We start from the raw sequence: 14,056 nt of genomic DNA, 5'->3' as shown, positions 1-14,056 counted from the left end.
GAGATGAGCGCCGCAACCCCAGAGTCGGGGTCCCTTTACCTTTAACCTGAAACCACTCCAGATATTCTGGACTCCCAAAAGCATGGGTGCAGCGCTCCCCCCCCCCAAACGAGTAAAACAATGTCCGCTCACCCCCTCACGCGGTTTACGACACCGCGTGGGATTACCTGGCTACAGGGTGGCCATCGTCCTGCCCCCACCTCGGAAGGACAATGGGCTGCCAGCTGGGGATGGGGCAAGGGCCAAGAAAAGGCTGATGCTGTTCGGCCCGGACTCACTTGCTTTTCTTTCTGGAAGCACTCCAGATATTTTGGACTCCCAACAGCATAGGCGCAGCTGCCCCCCAAGTCAAACAATAGAAATACTTAACCAACTGACCAATCATGTCAGTTATGCCCCTCCTAACGAAGTCCTGTCCCCGCAACAAAAATCCTGGCTACTCCCATGCCCAACAGCCCCAACTAGCGCAGCTGAGGGAAGTTGTAGCCCTAAACATCTGGTTGGCAAAGGCTAATCTAAACTGCTATAGCACTCAAAACTACTTCCATGCCCATCCTGTTCTCCCTTGCCTTTAACTGCATTTTATGTTAATGTGATTCCATTTAATGGCCCAATTTGCTGCTTTCATCGGTTTTTCACTTCCTGGTCCCACTGTCCTGTTTTTATTTTGCGATTTCTTTCTTACTCTATTTTAGTGTTTTATGCCTAACTCTGAGGCTGGCAAAATGTTATAAACAAAGAAAGCAAGAACCCAAGTTGCTTAAACAAGTGGTGAACAGCTGTCGAGACCACTGAGGAAGGAATGGATTAAAAAGTTCTTTCGGAGGATTTTTATGTTTTAAAAACCAGATAAAACTCCAGTACATTCCTATGAAGTCAATTTAACAGGTTGGGAAAATGAAACACAAGTTCATAAATAAAATCCAGGAGTCTGCATATACTTCAGGACTAAAAATTCTGTGTTATAGTTTAAGATTACACAACCAATAAGCCACTCAGGCATGCCAGCTTTCATTAAGAACAAAGCTGCAACACATTTTCCACCCCACACTACTGGTACATTTTTGGTGAAAGATTCTTTTTACCATGTGAACCCTTAGGAGTTTTCCTGTGAGTTACGCAAGCCACACTGTCATAACCTTGAGACAGTGATAAAAAGTCACAGCATTCTGAACAAAAAGTGCTGAACAGCACATGATGTTGGATTATTTTCAGCTGGAATGTGTAAAGAAATGAGCCATCAATAGGAGCTCAGTTCCAGCAAATAATGAGATATCCTATTCTGGCATGCAGCCAGATTTATTAAAATAATGCACACAGGGGTCAAAGACTGAGTTATTTAATCTTCAGTAAATGTCTCCAAATAGTGAATTAGGCATTAAAGCTGTAAATTAATGCTTTACTTAAAGTAACAAGAGATGCTCTATTTTAGATGGCAAACAAGTTTCTGGAAATTTCAGGAGAAATTAAGGTGCAGAATTGCATTGCTGATCACAATATGCTACTGATAATTTTTTTTAATCAAAATCATGCATAAATCAAAACTGGCATGCTCTGAGCATCTCACCCAGATCTTTCTCTTTTCACTAATACCTGGAATGCAAAAGCCAGGACAGAATGACATCCTCAAAGTAACCTTTTGAATTTATGGCCAAGGTAGGTTTTTAATCAAGATCAGTACCATACCAACACTGCTACTTTTCCCTGAGATGGTTCAGGAATCACAAGAAACTACCTAGCTACAGCCCTTCTCAATGTGAATATGTCTTAATAAACAAGAAAGCTTTATAACCTATGGTTTGAAGTTGGTTTGCTTAGAAACTAAACATGGTTCATTGTAAGCCGGGGTCCCCGTTTCTTATGTAACACTAAGCAGACATTCTCTCCCCAATGCAGAAGGCCAAGGGGGTATGTCTAATACTTTGTCTGAGTGCACAGAAACTCATCCACACAGCACAAAACCATAATTTGTCATTATATGCTAATGTGGCTCGTGTGAAGGAACATTTTCTTAGCACAAGTGTTGGCCTAATGGAACGATCCAGTCCTTTCCAGCTCTATAGTCCTCTTTCACAAACCAAAGTATGTACATGAATTTATACAGTTAAAACTAGTCCAAGTAAGTAAACATAAATTTAGTTTTTCGATCTTTAGGTTTCATGAATAAACATGATGGCCGATACTGCCCTAAGTTATATAAAAATGATTTAATAGCATTTTATACCAGTGAGTATGTGCAATGTGCTTTATAGGTATTTTCTGCAATCCTTATGATCTGGGAGTATGGTGTGGTTTAGTGGTTAGAGCAGGCATAGGCAAACTTGGCCCTCCAGATGTTTTGGACTACAACTCCCATCATCCCTAACTAACAGGACCAGTGGTCAGGGATGATGGGAGTTGTAGTCCCAAAACATCTGGAGGGCGGAGTTTGCCTATGCCTGGGTTAGAGTGTTGGACTCTGGGAGTCTAGGGTTCAAATCCCTTCTCAGCCATGAAACTCATTGGGTGACCTTTAGCCAATCACTGGTTTTCAGTCTAACCTATCTCACAGGGCTGTGATGGTGACTGTTATTATAATTTCTTACCTGCCCTTCAACCTAAGGTGGCAGGGTTGGTTACAACAATAAAAACACAATGTTAAAAAAAGTTTAGAACAACATACATTTTAATGTCGTGAGCATTAAAAGGGGAGGGGGAGAACCATGCATATCACCTTGAGCTTACCTTGAAGAGGACTGCACTAGGCATTATGTCCTACTATGGAATAAATCACATCCAATATTTCAACTGAACTAGATATTCCATCTTACCCTTTCTATCTCCTGGAGGTACAGAAGGGCTATATCCCCAGCCTTCTCATAGCACATAATAATTTCTTGTTCACGATCTGCATGGAGGTTACTTGTTGAAGAGGAAATTGGCAACTTTTCTAGACAAAGACCTAAAAATAAAAGATATTTCAATGAAAATAAAATAATCAGGGGCTAAGGCAGTCTGTTTTCACTGGCCAAGCAGAGAAACCAATACAATAGTTAATTGTGCTGTAGTGTCCTTGTAAACTGTTGTACCTAACAGAAAAACCAGGGGTATATCTGATTTGAGAAAATCCATGGATAAAGCAAAGCACGTCTTCCCCCCGCCGCCACCTTTTTCCAGACTGTGGCAGACCTACTGTTTGGAAAACTAAATTAACTTCTGTGCATGTAGTTTATTGGATGATAGTCCAAAATGTATGACTGCATACGTAACAGTATCCATTATATATTTTGGAAGGTGGTTTCTCTGTTCACTATGCATTTGGACACCTCTAAGGAAACCCTTACAAAATTTTGCATCACGGTTTCTGAGATCGAGGAGCGGGTTTTTGTCTATGTTCAGGCGGTGGTCTCTACCTTTCAAAACTGACCTGATTTTTTGCTTTCTTAGAATTCCCAAGCGATGCTAGGTACAAGGCTGCTAGTAGGTACGTTTGTTCTGCTAGAGGTAAATTATTCTATACTTACTGAAATCAGGGAGGAAGATACAACACTGGAGGAGGCAGTGCTGGGCTTAGGAAAGAACAAACTGTAAAACTGAATTCCTTACTCCTTATTTATTGAATAAAAGAAGGCTTCAGTGCTTAATAGGCTAACATTTGTTTCTGGTAATAAAATAAGCGTTTTTAAATCTATCATAGAATATCATAAGAGGCAAGAAATTAGAAATGATGGGAAACTCCGTAACGCTTGTTCTCATTGTATTTGGACAGGAAAGTGAAGTGGAGTAAAAGGCCAATGGCCTCTTAAGGCCAAGAGACAGATGGATGGAGGTTTCTCCAAGCGTGCAATCATCATGGTTTACAGGCAACAGTGGAAAGGCTGGAGGGGGGAGCACTTAATGTGTGATGTAGGTCTCTGGGCAGCTCCTAGGAGCAACACAAGGGAAGAGAGCTGTCCTCATCCTATCTGACCAAGCTATCTCTGGGCATCAATCCATACCAGTGTTACCCAGATGCATTAGGGAAGCGCCTGTCAATTAACAATGCCCTATTTGACAATATTTTGGTTCCCTGTGACCCCTTCTTAAGGAGCAAGTTTTCCCAGAAACCTCCCTTTTGCTAGCATGTCACTGCCAATACCTCATTTTGCTTGTTGCAAGTACAGTTGTACCTTGGAAGTCAAACAGAATCCGTTCTAGAAGACTTCCAAAGCGTTCGCTTCCAAAGCGCGGCTTCTGACTGGCTGCAGGAAGCTCCTGCAGCCAATCGGAAGGCATGGAAGCCCCTTTGGACGTTCGACTTTCAAAAGAACATTTGAAAACCGGAACAGTCACTTCCAGGTTTGGATCATTCCGGAGCCAAAACGTTCCAGAAATAGGCTGCTCAAAAACCAAGGTCCGAATGTATGAGGGAGAGTAGGTTTTCAAAACAACTTTGCAACATTAACTTGTCTGCAAAAATCTACTCATTTCACTCAAGCCAAACAATCCTTTCGTAGGGTGACTTTTACCTTAATCTTTTTCCTAGATCAGAGACATTTTTAAAAGCATTAAAATTAATTTTAACATCTACCCACCCCTTCAAACTCGAATACTGTTATATAGGAAGCCTATCAAGTATCCTACACTCCTACCACGCTAGGCAGCAAAATCTCTTCACAGCTATATGACCAGCAGTTGGACTGAACTGTGCAGGGCATGCAAACGCTCAGATTAATTTTAGACATTATTTAGAATCAGTTGTCAATGCTGCCACTGAGTCTGCTCTCTCTGAAGAAAAACAAACCACATAGATGGCAAATGTTTGCTCTTCCAGACAAAAGAAGCAGTTCCAAATGCATCAAGGCATGAAAAATTCTATACCCCAATGCACAGAATCTGCTGTGTTCTCAAAACAATGACCCAGCTTTCTGTTATGCACGCACACTGCAGAACACATCTTGATGCTGGGGCAACACTGCCACCTATAGAAACTACGTCAGTATTGCACAGGGGGAAACGACCCAAACCTAGCCTTGCCCGTTTTTAAATTCTAGATGCTATTCATAATGATAAAGTACGTCAGCACGAATATAGAAGGAAGATACTTTTGTAGAAGGGAAGATCAAGACATATTCCAAAAAGGAGTTATCTGAAACCAACATCCCTGACAGGATGGCTGCAGGAAGCCTTGAAAATGTACACTTCTCAACTCAGATTCAATGTTTTTGCTGGGAATCTGGGGTATATTCCAAAATCACAGATGAAGGTTTGATTAGACAACCTATTCCTGCAAACTTTCCACCCTTGTCTATTCCTAGACTATAAATAATGGTCCCAAGCACACAAAGAAAAGCCATACATATCATACCATGCCTTACAATAAATACCAATAATTTACAATGATGCAATTGTCATTAGAGCCGTTTATTTCCATAACCTGCTTGCAAAAGGTACCTACAACTGATTTTCTGGGATTCTACATCCCACCCCCATTTAATGGGACCCCTCATCCTTGGAAGAGACTGGGGCAGGAAAGTCAGCTCCCACCAGCCCCTTCAGTGAACTTTTTCCTGGATCCAACCCATATTAATCAATGTCTTCAAAGAACAACAGAGTAATAATAATATTTCATGATTTATACCCCACCCATCTGGCTGGGTTACCCCAGCCACCCTGGGCGGCTTCCAACACATATAAAAACATAATAAAACATCAAACATTAAAAACTTCCTGATACAGGGCTGCCTGAATTTGAGTTCCTTTGCTGAAGCAAAAGCATGTCTCTAATTCAATGAGTTTTCAGCTTGTAGATTTAGTGAACTTAAACTAAATTAAGCATAACGTTCCTCAAAAGTATTCCTGATAACATGATCAAAATAACTGCTTGTAAATGCCCATCTACTTGCATGAATCGTGTAAAGTCAGAGCCACAGATTCATACTAGATCGCGCCTCCTCTTCTGTGAGATGGAAAAACCAAAAGTTGCAATGTACCAGTTTGGGGGAAGAGAAGGTATGATCTGGTGCATATCTATGGCTCCAAGATGATGATCGCACAAGTCACAGCTTGCTTGCTTGTTGGAACCAACCGTGGTGCCTTTTGAATTAACAGGTTAACACTGAGAGTGGGACATACTTTGACCAAGATGTGTATGCATTAATCTGAATTACTAGTTTTCTTATCTTTGCTTCTTGCAAAGAATCATGCTTCTTCCTATGCAGCCAAAATGTTAACAGAAACAAGCATCACCAAGTTTCAATTTGGTCACATGTGCAATGTATTTTATTTGAAGGGGATGCGGGAGAAAAATCATGGAAGAACTGAAAGTCGTCTTACCTTTGGTAGAATATGCTTCAGCTATCATCCTCAGCCGATAAGGAGGTACAGCTACTAGCTGCAAGCCATCGAGACCCACTCTCGCATATATGTTAAGAGCTTCTTTGTAATCACCTTCCATATAGTTTGATTTGGCCATAACCAAGTTGGCTTCTTGTAAGAACTCTGGCTGGAGGAAAGAAATTGCATATATTTACGCCAAGAAAACACAGCATTATCTGCATTCTTACCTTGTCCAAACACTCTATCTAGCATTGTGTATAGTTTTACATTTTAAAGATGAGGAATCGTTGCAACTGAAAACACAGGAAATAACTACACTCATGAAATTTATTTTTAACACAGTCGCAAAAACATCCTACATAACATTTCACCTTGCAGCAAAAATGCAGCTGTGAAAATTGCATAACCGAAATAAAAATACCAAACAAGAGGAAGAAAAATGAACTAATTAGCTTTTTCCCTAAATGAACGGTTGCTACCATTAATTTTATTATTTCAAAATACCAGCTAAATAGCACTTTATGCCCTGTTCTCAGCTCCTTTCTGCACAGCCCAGCCCTTTATCTGCATAGCCCCATCCTGGGTTTTATTCCTTTGTCCATTAGTGTGTCGCAACACTGGGGGGGGGGGGGAATGCTGGGAATTTGCTGTTAGATTGCTGGATGAAACTGTAAGGATGAAACTGTAATAAAATTTAACAAATGACCATTGAAGGTAAAGGGACCCTTGACCATTAGGTCCAGTTGCGGACGACTCCGGGGTTGTGGCGCTCATCTCGCTTTATTGACCGAGGGAGCCGGCGTTTATCCGCAGACAGCCAACCAGAGCAGCACACGGAAACACTGTTTACCTTCCCGCTGGAGCGGTACCTATTTTCTACTTGCACTCTGACGTGCTTTCGAACTGCTAGGTGGGCAGGAACAGGGACTGGGCAACGGGAGCGGGGATTCGAACCGCCGACCTTCCGATCAGCAAGCCAAAGAGGCTCAGTGATTTAGACCACAGTGCCACCCGCGTCCATTATTGGACACCAAATACCTACTGTAAATAATTCTAAAGCGAAATGAAGCCTGATGGGCAGAGCCATCATCATGATTGCTCCCCCTCCGTCCTCAGACAGCCCAAAAAGGAGCTCCTGGCAATGAACTGAGCCAGCCAACAGGTGGAGCTCAATTCTTGTAGCAAATACAACCAGACATGAGTGAGAGCACAGAACTGAACCTATCAGATGACATAGGCAGCAAGAAAGCCTGCTTTGCTGCATCATCAGTGAACCACCCAGCAGAGCCTTCTTGAGTGGCGAATGGGCTACTGAAGTCCAGGCAGAAACAGCTAGTCACCCAATAGCCTTTGGTGATAGATTTGTAAAGCACTTTGAGGTGTCAGGTTCATATGCAATTGGAACTCAACGCCACAATTGCTGCCAGTCCAGCGGAAGGTAGTCAATCACTTTTTTGTCATATTTTGTGGAATCGGTTTGCTATAGTAACCCAACGATGTGGACAGGGTGCTTGCAGGGGTCAGGCAAGCCATGCACTCTCTTGATCCTTGCACAACATGGCGGGTGAGGTTCAGTAGAAAGGGATAGACCGTGTGGATCCAGGAAGTGGTTAATGCCTCATAACGTTGTGCGGTGGGTTAACAGAAAGTTTGTGGTTTAAGACATTTTAAGGACTGTGTACACTATTCGGAGCTCCCAGCTGGGAAGAAGGGCAGTATGGAAATAAGAATATAGAAAATGTGTCCACCTCGCAAAATCCAAACACAGCAATGGAAAAATATTTCACAAACCAGATTCCAAAAGCCTGATGCAGACTTCATATGTTAACTCAAAAATTCGCAGATACTGTTTTAGAAGTGGCAAGTACCTTTAGGTTTCCTCGGTCAAGCGCTGCAGTGAGGTGCTTCCTGACTTCAATTAACTTTGGCCGGGGACCACAGGGGCTCGCGCCCTGCTTAAGAGGGTTCTCCTTCAGAAAAAGTTCCAGCTTGGATTCGCCAAGGAGGAGCTCTGCCATGTCATCTATGGAGAGAGACGAGATCATTAAGCAGATCAATGGTCTGCACATGCTGCTAACACCAGACGCCGATCATAAGAGGACACAGAAAGCCTACAGCCATGTTTGTGAAACACACAGCGGCAGAAATTATTTTCAAGAGAGTAAATAATAATAATAATGCTTTCATTCCCATAGATTCTCTTGCAGCACAAAACACGTCTTTGAACAGAGTTCTTGACTCATAGTCCAAAAGGAATGTTGCATGTTACATATGCACAGTGGTAGCCCACTAGCCCTTATAGAACAGGAAAAGATTATTTATTAATATGTTAATTAAATGTGGATACTGCCCTATACCCGCAGGTCTCAGGGTGGTTCACAGGATAAAATCATGATATAAAAACACAGAATACATAATCAAAATGAAAACAACAACAACCCAATAACCCCTACACACACACATTTTAAAAGGGCATTGAATGTCAGTCAACCAAAGGCCTGGTTAAAGAGGAACGTTTTTGCCGGGCACAAAACTAGATGGAACTAGATGGAGAGCTCAAGGGGAGAGGTGACAATTAGCGTGCTGTTTCCCAATTCCAAATTGCCTCTTCCCAAGTGTCTACACAAACATTCAGAGAATTGCATGGCTTTTTCCCTGCAGTGAAAAACGTGGCTGGGGGGGGGGCATTGCAACAGGGACACAGCAAGAGGGAAAATGCCACTCTCCCTTCTCTGCCCTTGTGTCTCTCCCCTAGGAGTGGCTTTTCCTGTTCCTTAAAAAGGATGTCAGGATATCAGTAGTTCTATATTTAATGCGCCATTTGGACTGAAGAAACCTTGTAAAATGCATTTTCATGGGCGAGGAGGGTCATGCACCTACTTCAGTTCTCTTCTTCCCTTCTAATTTCACGTATCTTCTACACTTTTCTACCCGCCCATCAACTGCCAAGTTATAACCGTGTACTTCTGCAACAGAGGACCGCACAACACTGTGACCAACAGCTTGCACAGCCCATATTGATTTAATGTACGGTATTTAGCCTCCTTTAAAAAATTCCACAGACAAGCACTGATACCTGAATTTGCTTGCCCTCTTCCTCCTCATGCTTTTCCGCACAGTATTGCATCTATTAGATAATGAGCCTTTGGGCAGGTATTGTCTTATCCTTTAAAATCTCTGCATTGCATTTAAGCAAATTTTGGATGCTTTATACAGTGACACATAATTGCTGTACAACAACTTTCAGAATTAAGCATGCATAACAGAATTAGTTATGTATGCAAAATAGAATAGGGCATGCATAACTATGTGTGTGTCAAATCTGCTTGCTATACCAGTAGCGTTGTTCCAAGTATATTGGTTCTAGGGGTTTTAAGATTCTAGACAGAAAAAAACTCAGAAATGAATTTTATCTGAGTCATCTTCGACCAGCATACAAACAATCTTGGTTAACTGTCTGTAACCACACACAGGTGACAGACACTTTGAGAACTTCAATTGTCTACTGCGTGAACATTCATTTAATGAAAACTGTAATACCAGAAAGATTTATGCCCATGTCTACTTGCCAGGAATCTGCGAGAGGCACATTCAGCAAACTCCTATCTGATTTGTGGGTAAACAAAACCGTAAATCCATCTTGTTAACAGTGTGCATCATAGCCCTAAGACATTCTGCTATGCAATAATTACCAAAGTAACGGGAACTGCTGTTCATATATTACTGAAGGAAGGAGTGTTCTACAGCTTTTGTAAACATAGTTGACATCTCACTCTGGCCCATAAGCCATAGTTATAATTTCTAATAACTGCTTTGCCCAAGCAGAAATTATTAGCATGAAGAACGCGATGTTCGGCTCTAAGAATGAGTTGGGGAGCTACTGGCATAAGCGTGGAAATCAATCATTCCAATAGTTAGGACCCCAAGAGCCATAGCTAAGGGTAAATTTAATCTAACAGCTGCTTCTCCTTTGCAAAGGGCCTTCAGGAGGCAGAAGATTTGCAGTGGTTGGAGGCAGGAGGCTTGATCCTGCTAGCCCATTTGTCCAATTGTCGAATTCACTTCTCTACAAATGCCCTGACCTATATTTACTCTGCAGACAGGTGCCTTATCCAAAGGAGAAAAACAATTGGGAGGGCAGTTTCAGGCAAAAGGATTGATTCCCCCACTAGTAGTGGGCCACAACAAAAGCCAGGCTATCATTACATGCAGCTACAGTTGTAAATGTTTACTTTGGACCCTAGACAGTTTGAAAAGCCATTTCCACTTTGAGACAAAAGGAACTGATTTGCCTTACTAACTCTTAGCATTTCTAGGTTGTTGTTTATTAAGTCTACATTCCAGGCTGTGCACAGCCAATAGCTTTATAGAGATTTAGAGGAAGATTGTAGAGCCGTCTTTCCTATACATATTTCTGTGGCCTCTGGTCAATCCTGTTTTGCACGCCAAACTGCACCCTAGTAAAGCTGAGCTAAGCCCCATGACAACAAAGTAGGGCTGTTGCAAGAAATATGATTGTGGCCTATTAAATAATACTTTTAATGACCAATTCGCTCCCCTACAAAAAAATAAAATATAAATCCCTGTATCATTTTGTAACTGTTTGAGGCCGAGCTGAACTACAGTCGTACCTCGGAAGTCGAATGGAATCCATTTCAGAAGTCCGTTCGACTTCCAAAACTTTCAGAAACCAAGATGCGGCTTCCGATTGGCTGCAGGAAGCGCCTGCAGCCAATCGGGAGCCGCGAAACCCGTGTTGGATGTTCGGGTTCCAAAGAACGTTCACAAACTGCAACACTCACTTCCGGGTTTGCGACATTCAGGAACCAAAATGTTTGACTTCCAAGGCGTTTGACTTTCGAGGTATAACTGTATTTGCATCCGCCACAAAAATTTCCCCTCCTTCTAGCTCTTATTTAGATAAGCAAAGGTGCAAAAATTATCACAATGTGCCTTCCTCCTCAAGCCCCATTCAAAGAGAAGTTAACGCTTCTAGCTTTGACTCTGAGTTGACTTTGTGATGTCATTTGAACGAATCTGACTGGCTAGCAGCATGATGTCATTGAACTTGCAAATGTAATCCTCAATTGGCTGGGATAATTTAAGCAGAAGAAATCAGAACCCAAGGAACAGTAAAGAGATGGAACACTGGGTCTATGAACAGGATGGAAATAAAGTAACTTCAGGAGGTTTTCAGTACTGTACTTGACATTATTCATACTAGATCAGTGGTTCCCAATTGGTAGTCTGTGGACCCCAGGGAGTCCGAAAAACGGAATCTGCATTACTGAGCTATTTGGGAAGCACCGTACTAGATGATAAACTCTAAGTACCTAAAAGTAACCAATAGAGAGAGAGAATTATTAACCTGGAACAGCCAATGAAACTTGTTTCATGCGATCATGGTATAAAGGCCATTCTTAGACACCACCTTACCATATACTGGAAGCTCAAAACACCAAAAAGAATCTTCAAAGCAGTGATTGCCAAAGAGTGAAGTCAAGAATTAAGGAGTCGGGGAAACCAGTGGCTAGTTGTTATAGGGCATGAAGTTAAAGACTGACAAAATGTCTATTGAGGTTTCATACTTTACTTAACTTAAAAAAAAAAGTAGTTATTAACCTGCTGCTGATTTTGAATAGCTTGGAAGTGGCCAATTTCCTTGTATACTGAATTAGATAACCAGAAAAATCCGCAATCAAATATTTATAGAACAGCATAAGGAGTCGATTGTTTAGTTGCACAAGAAAGCCAGCAAGGACAGAAGGCTACCAATACTGATTGCATCACTTGCGAAGGTTTAACAAATTGCCACGTCTCAAGCTTTAGAATTGCTCAAAAAATGCATGTGGCATTAACAGGGGAAAATACGTCTATACCAGCAGTGGCATTTTCTCCCTACATACTACATGACTACTTTTTATGGAAACCACATTGCTGTCCCCTGCCTTCCTAGTCAAGTGAGGTTTCCTGACACTGCATTTTCTGAAGAGCAGCAAAAACACTTTAAGATATCCACTCTGAGAAGACAACAGCAATGAGGAAAACAAGTCCTGTAACAGTATTAAGTAGAGAAAAACAGGATTATCTTCAACACCAAAGAATGGCTATACTAGAGAAATTGCAGTTCACTCTAAGGGAGAGGCATGGATGGAAACTGAAGTAAGCAATTTGCACCAATGTTCCAGTGCATAGGTGTTATTGAATAACTGCCTGCAATTCTGATTACTTTAATATAATTGAACCAGAGAGAGGCAGGGTCAAGAAAACAGAACAAATCCATGTTTTTATCATGCACAAAAAAACACAACCACTTTAGGGCAGTCTACGTATGAGATTAGTTGCTAAGAGATCTGCATAACTGCTTCATAATGCTATTTAGAAAAAGAAACAGGAATATCACAGAAGGTTATGGCAACAGCTAAGCAGCAAAGGAAGGAAATTCTTACCAATTTTGGTTCCTGGTATATAAGAACTACACAACATTAAGGTGAATGCTGCTGCTCATATCCCTAAAATACTGGAAAAAGATCTTGATTTGTATAATTATCAAGAAACAATAGATTTCAATAGCCTTAACAATAGATTTTAGGGCTGTTCAGCAATGCCGAATAATGTCCTGTGGTGTGGGGCAGTGGGGGGGGGGGGGAGAGAGACATGTAGACAGACAGACAGACAAGGGAGAAGACTTCTGTCTGAACTGCTAGTACAGGGGTCTGCCAATTTTGCACCTGCAGATTCGCATTGCCCATAGCATTCCCTGCCCCTGCTGAAATTAGGATTTAAATAAGCATTTTATTGTAGCCAATTGAACAGTTTGCGGTGTGTATGGTGCCTAACATACCGTATTTTTCGCTCTATAAGACACACCAGACCACAAGACGCACCTAGTTTTTGGAGGAGGAAAACAAGAAAAAAAATATTCTGAATCTCAGAAGCCAGAACAGCAAGAGGGATCGCTGAGCAGTGAAAGCAGCAATCCCTCTTGCTGTTCTGGCTTCTGGGATAGCTGTGCAGCCTGCATTCACTCCATAAGACGCACACACATTTCCCTTACTTTTTAGGAGGGAAAAAGTGAGTCTTATAGAGCAAAAAATATGGTACTTTCTAGGGAGTATGATTTTATTAAATTTCTATGCCACCCCTATTGGGGGAGAATGGTTTATCTTGTCTGCCCACCTGTTTGTTCTCTGCACGTTTGGATGCCTCTTGAATATAATGTTGCTAAACATGGTATGAGGGTTCCGAGGTGGGGCTGACGCACTTCATCCATGCTTGGATGCCGGGCCACATTTGAATCAAGATGACAGGCCAAAATGTTACTTTGCCATGATTTCTCCCACTTTTTGGTCATAGGTTTGGCCACCTCTCAGTATATTGTTGCCAAACCTGGCACAACAGCTCCCCATGAACCCTCAAAATCTCTTTCATAGGATCCCTCCATAGAATCCCAGATTTTGGGCTATGCAGCAGCAGGAGGAAGAGGTAAAACCCTGTTTGATCTCACCCTAAGGCAGCGTTTGAAATTCGCCAGGCGCCAGGCACATTTTGCACCTGGTTACCAGCCAGGTACATGCCTGAGGATCCTTGGGTCTTGTTTGTTTTCACACACTAATAAGGCATCCTTTAGAATTCTATCCGTGATCAGAATGAATGTCAGGAACCAAAAAGTCAAAACAAAAAATACGACTTCCGAGCTGTCTGGCCTCAAATGGCAACTAGACATTCTGTTTTGGCGACTGTAACCCTGGTTTAAGGA

General features: G+C 41.9%; 1 protein-coding gene across 3 annotated transcripts in view; it reads right to left on the bottom strand.

Annotated features, from left to right (window-relative positions):
* The window catches only part of TTC7B (tetratricopeptide repeat domain 7B), a 105,515-nt gene that overhangs the window by 85,295 nt on the left and 6,164 nt on the right, over window positions 1-14,056 (bottom strand). For all 3 annotated transcript variants that reach the window (XM_081017471.1, XM_081017472.1, XM_081017473.1), the window contains exons 2-4: window positions 8,166-8,320; window positions 6,295-6,463; window positions 2,811-2,941 (exon numbers count right to left, since the gene is read on the bottom strand). In XM_081017471.1, the coding sequence (XP_080873597.1) occupies window positions 2,811-2,941; window positions 6,295-6,463; window positions 8,166-8,320 (455 nt within the window). The remainder of the gene's footprint in view (window positions 1-2,810; window positions 2,942-6,294; window positions 6,464-8,165; window positions 8,321-14,056) is intronic.

Source organism: Podarcis pityusensis (genome assembly GCF_964106645.2).
Source record: "Podarcis pityusensis genome assembly, chromosome: 1".
NCBI classification, from domain to species: domain Eukaryota; kingdom Metazoa; phylum Chordata; class Lepidosauria; order Squamata; family Lacertidae; genus Podarcis; species Podarcis pityusensis.
This window is presented reverse-complemented; position numbering and strand designations above follow the sequence as displayed.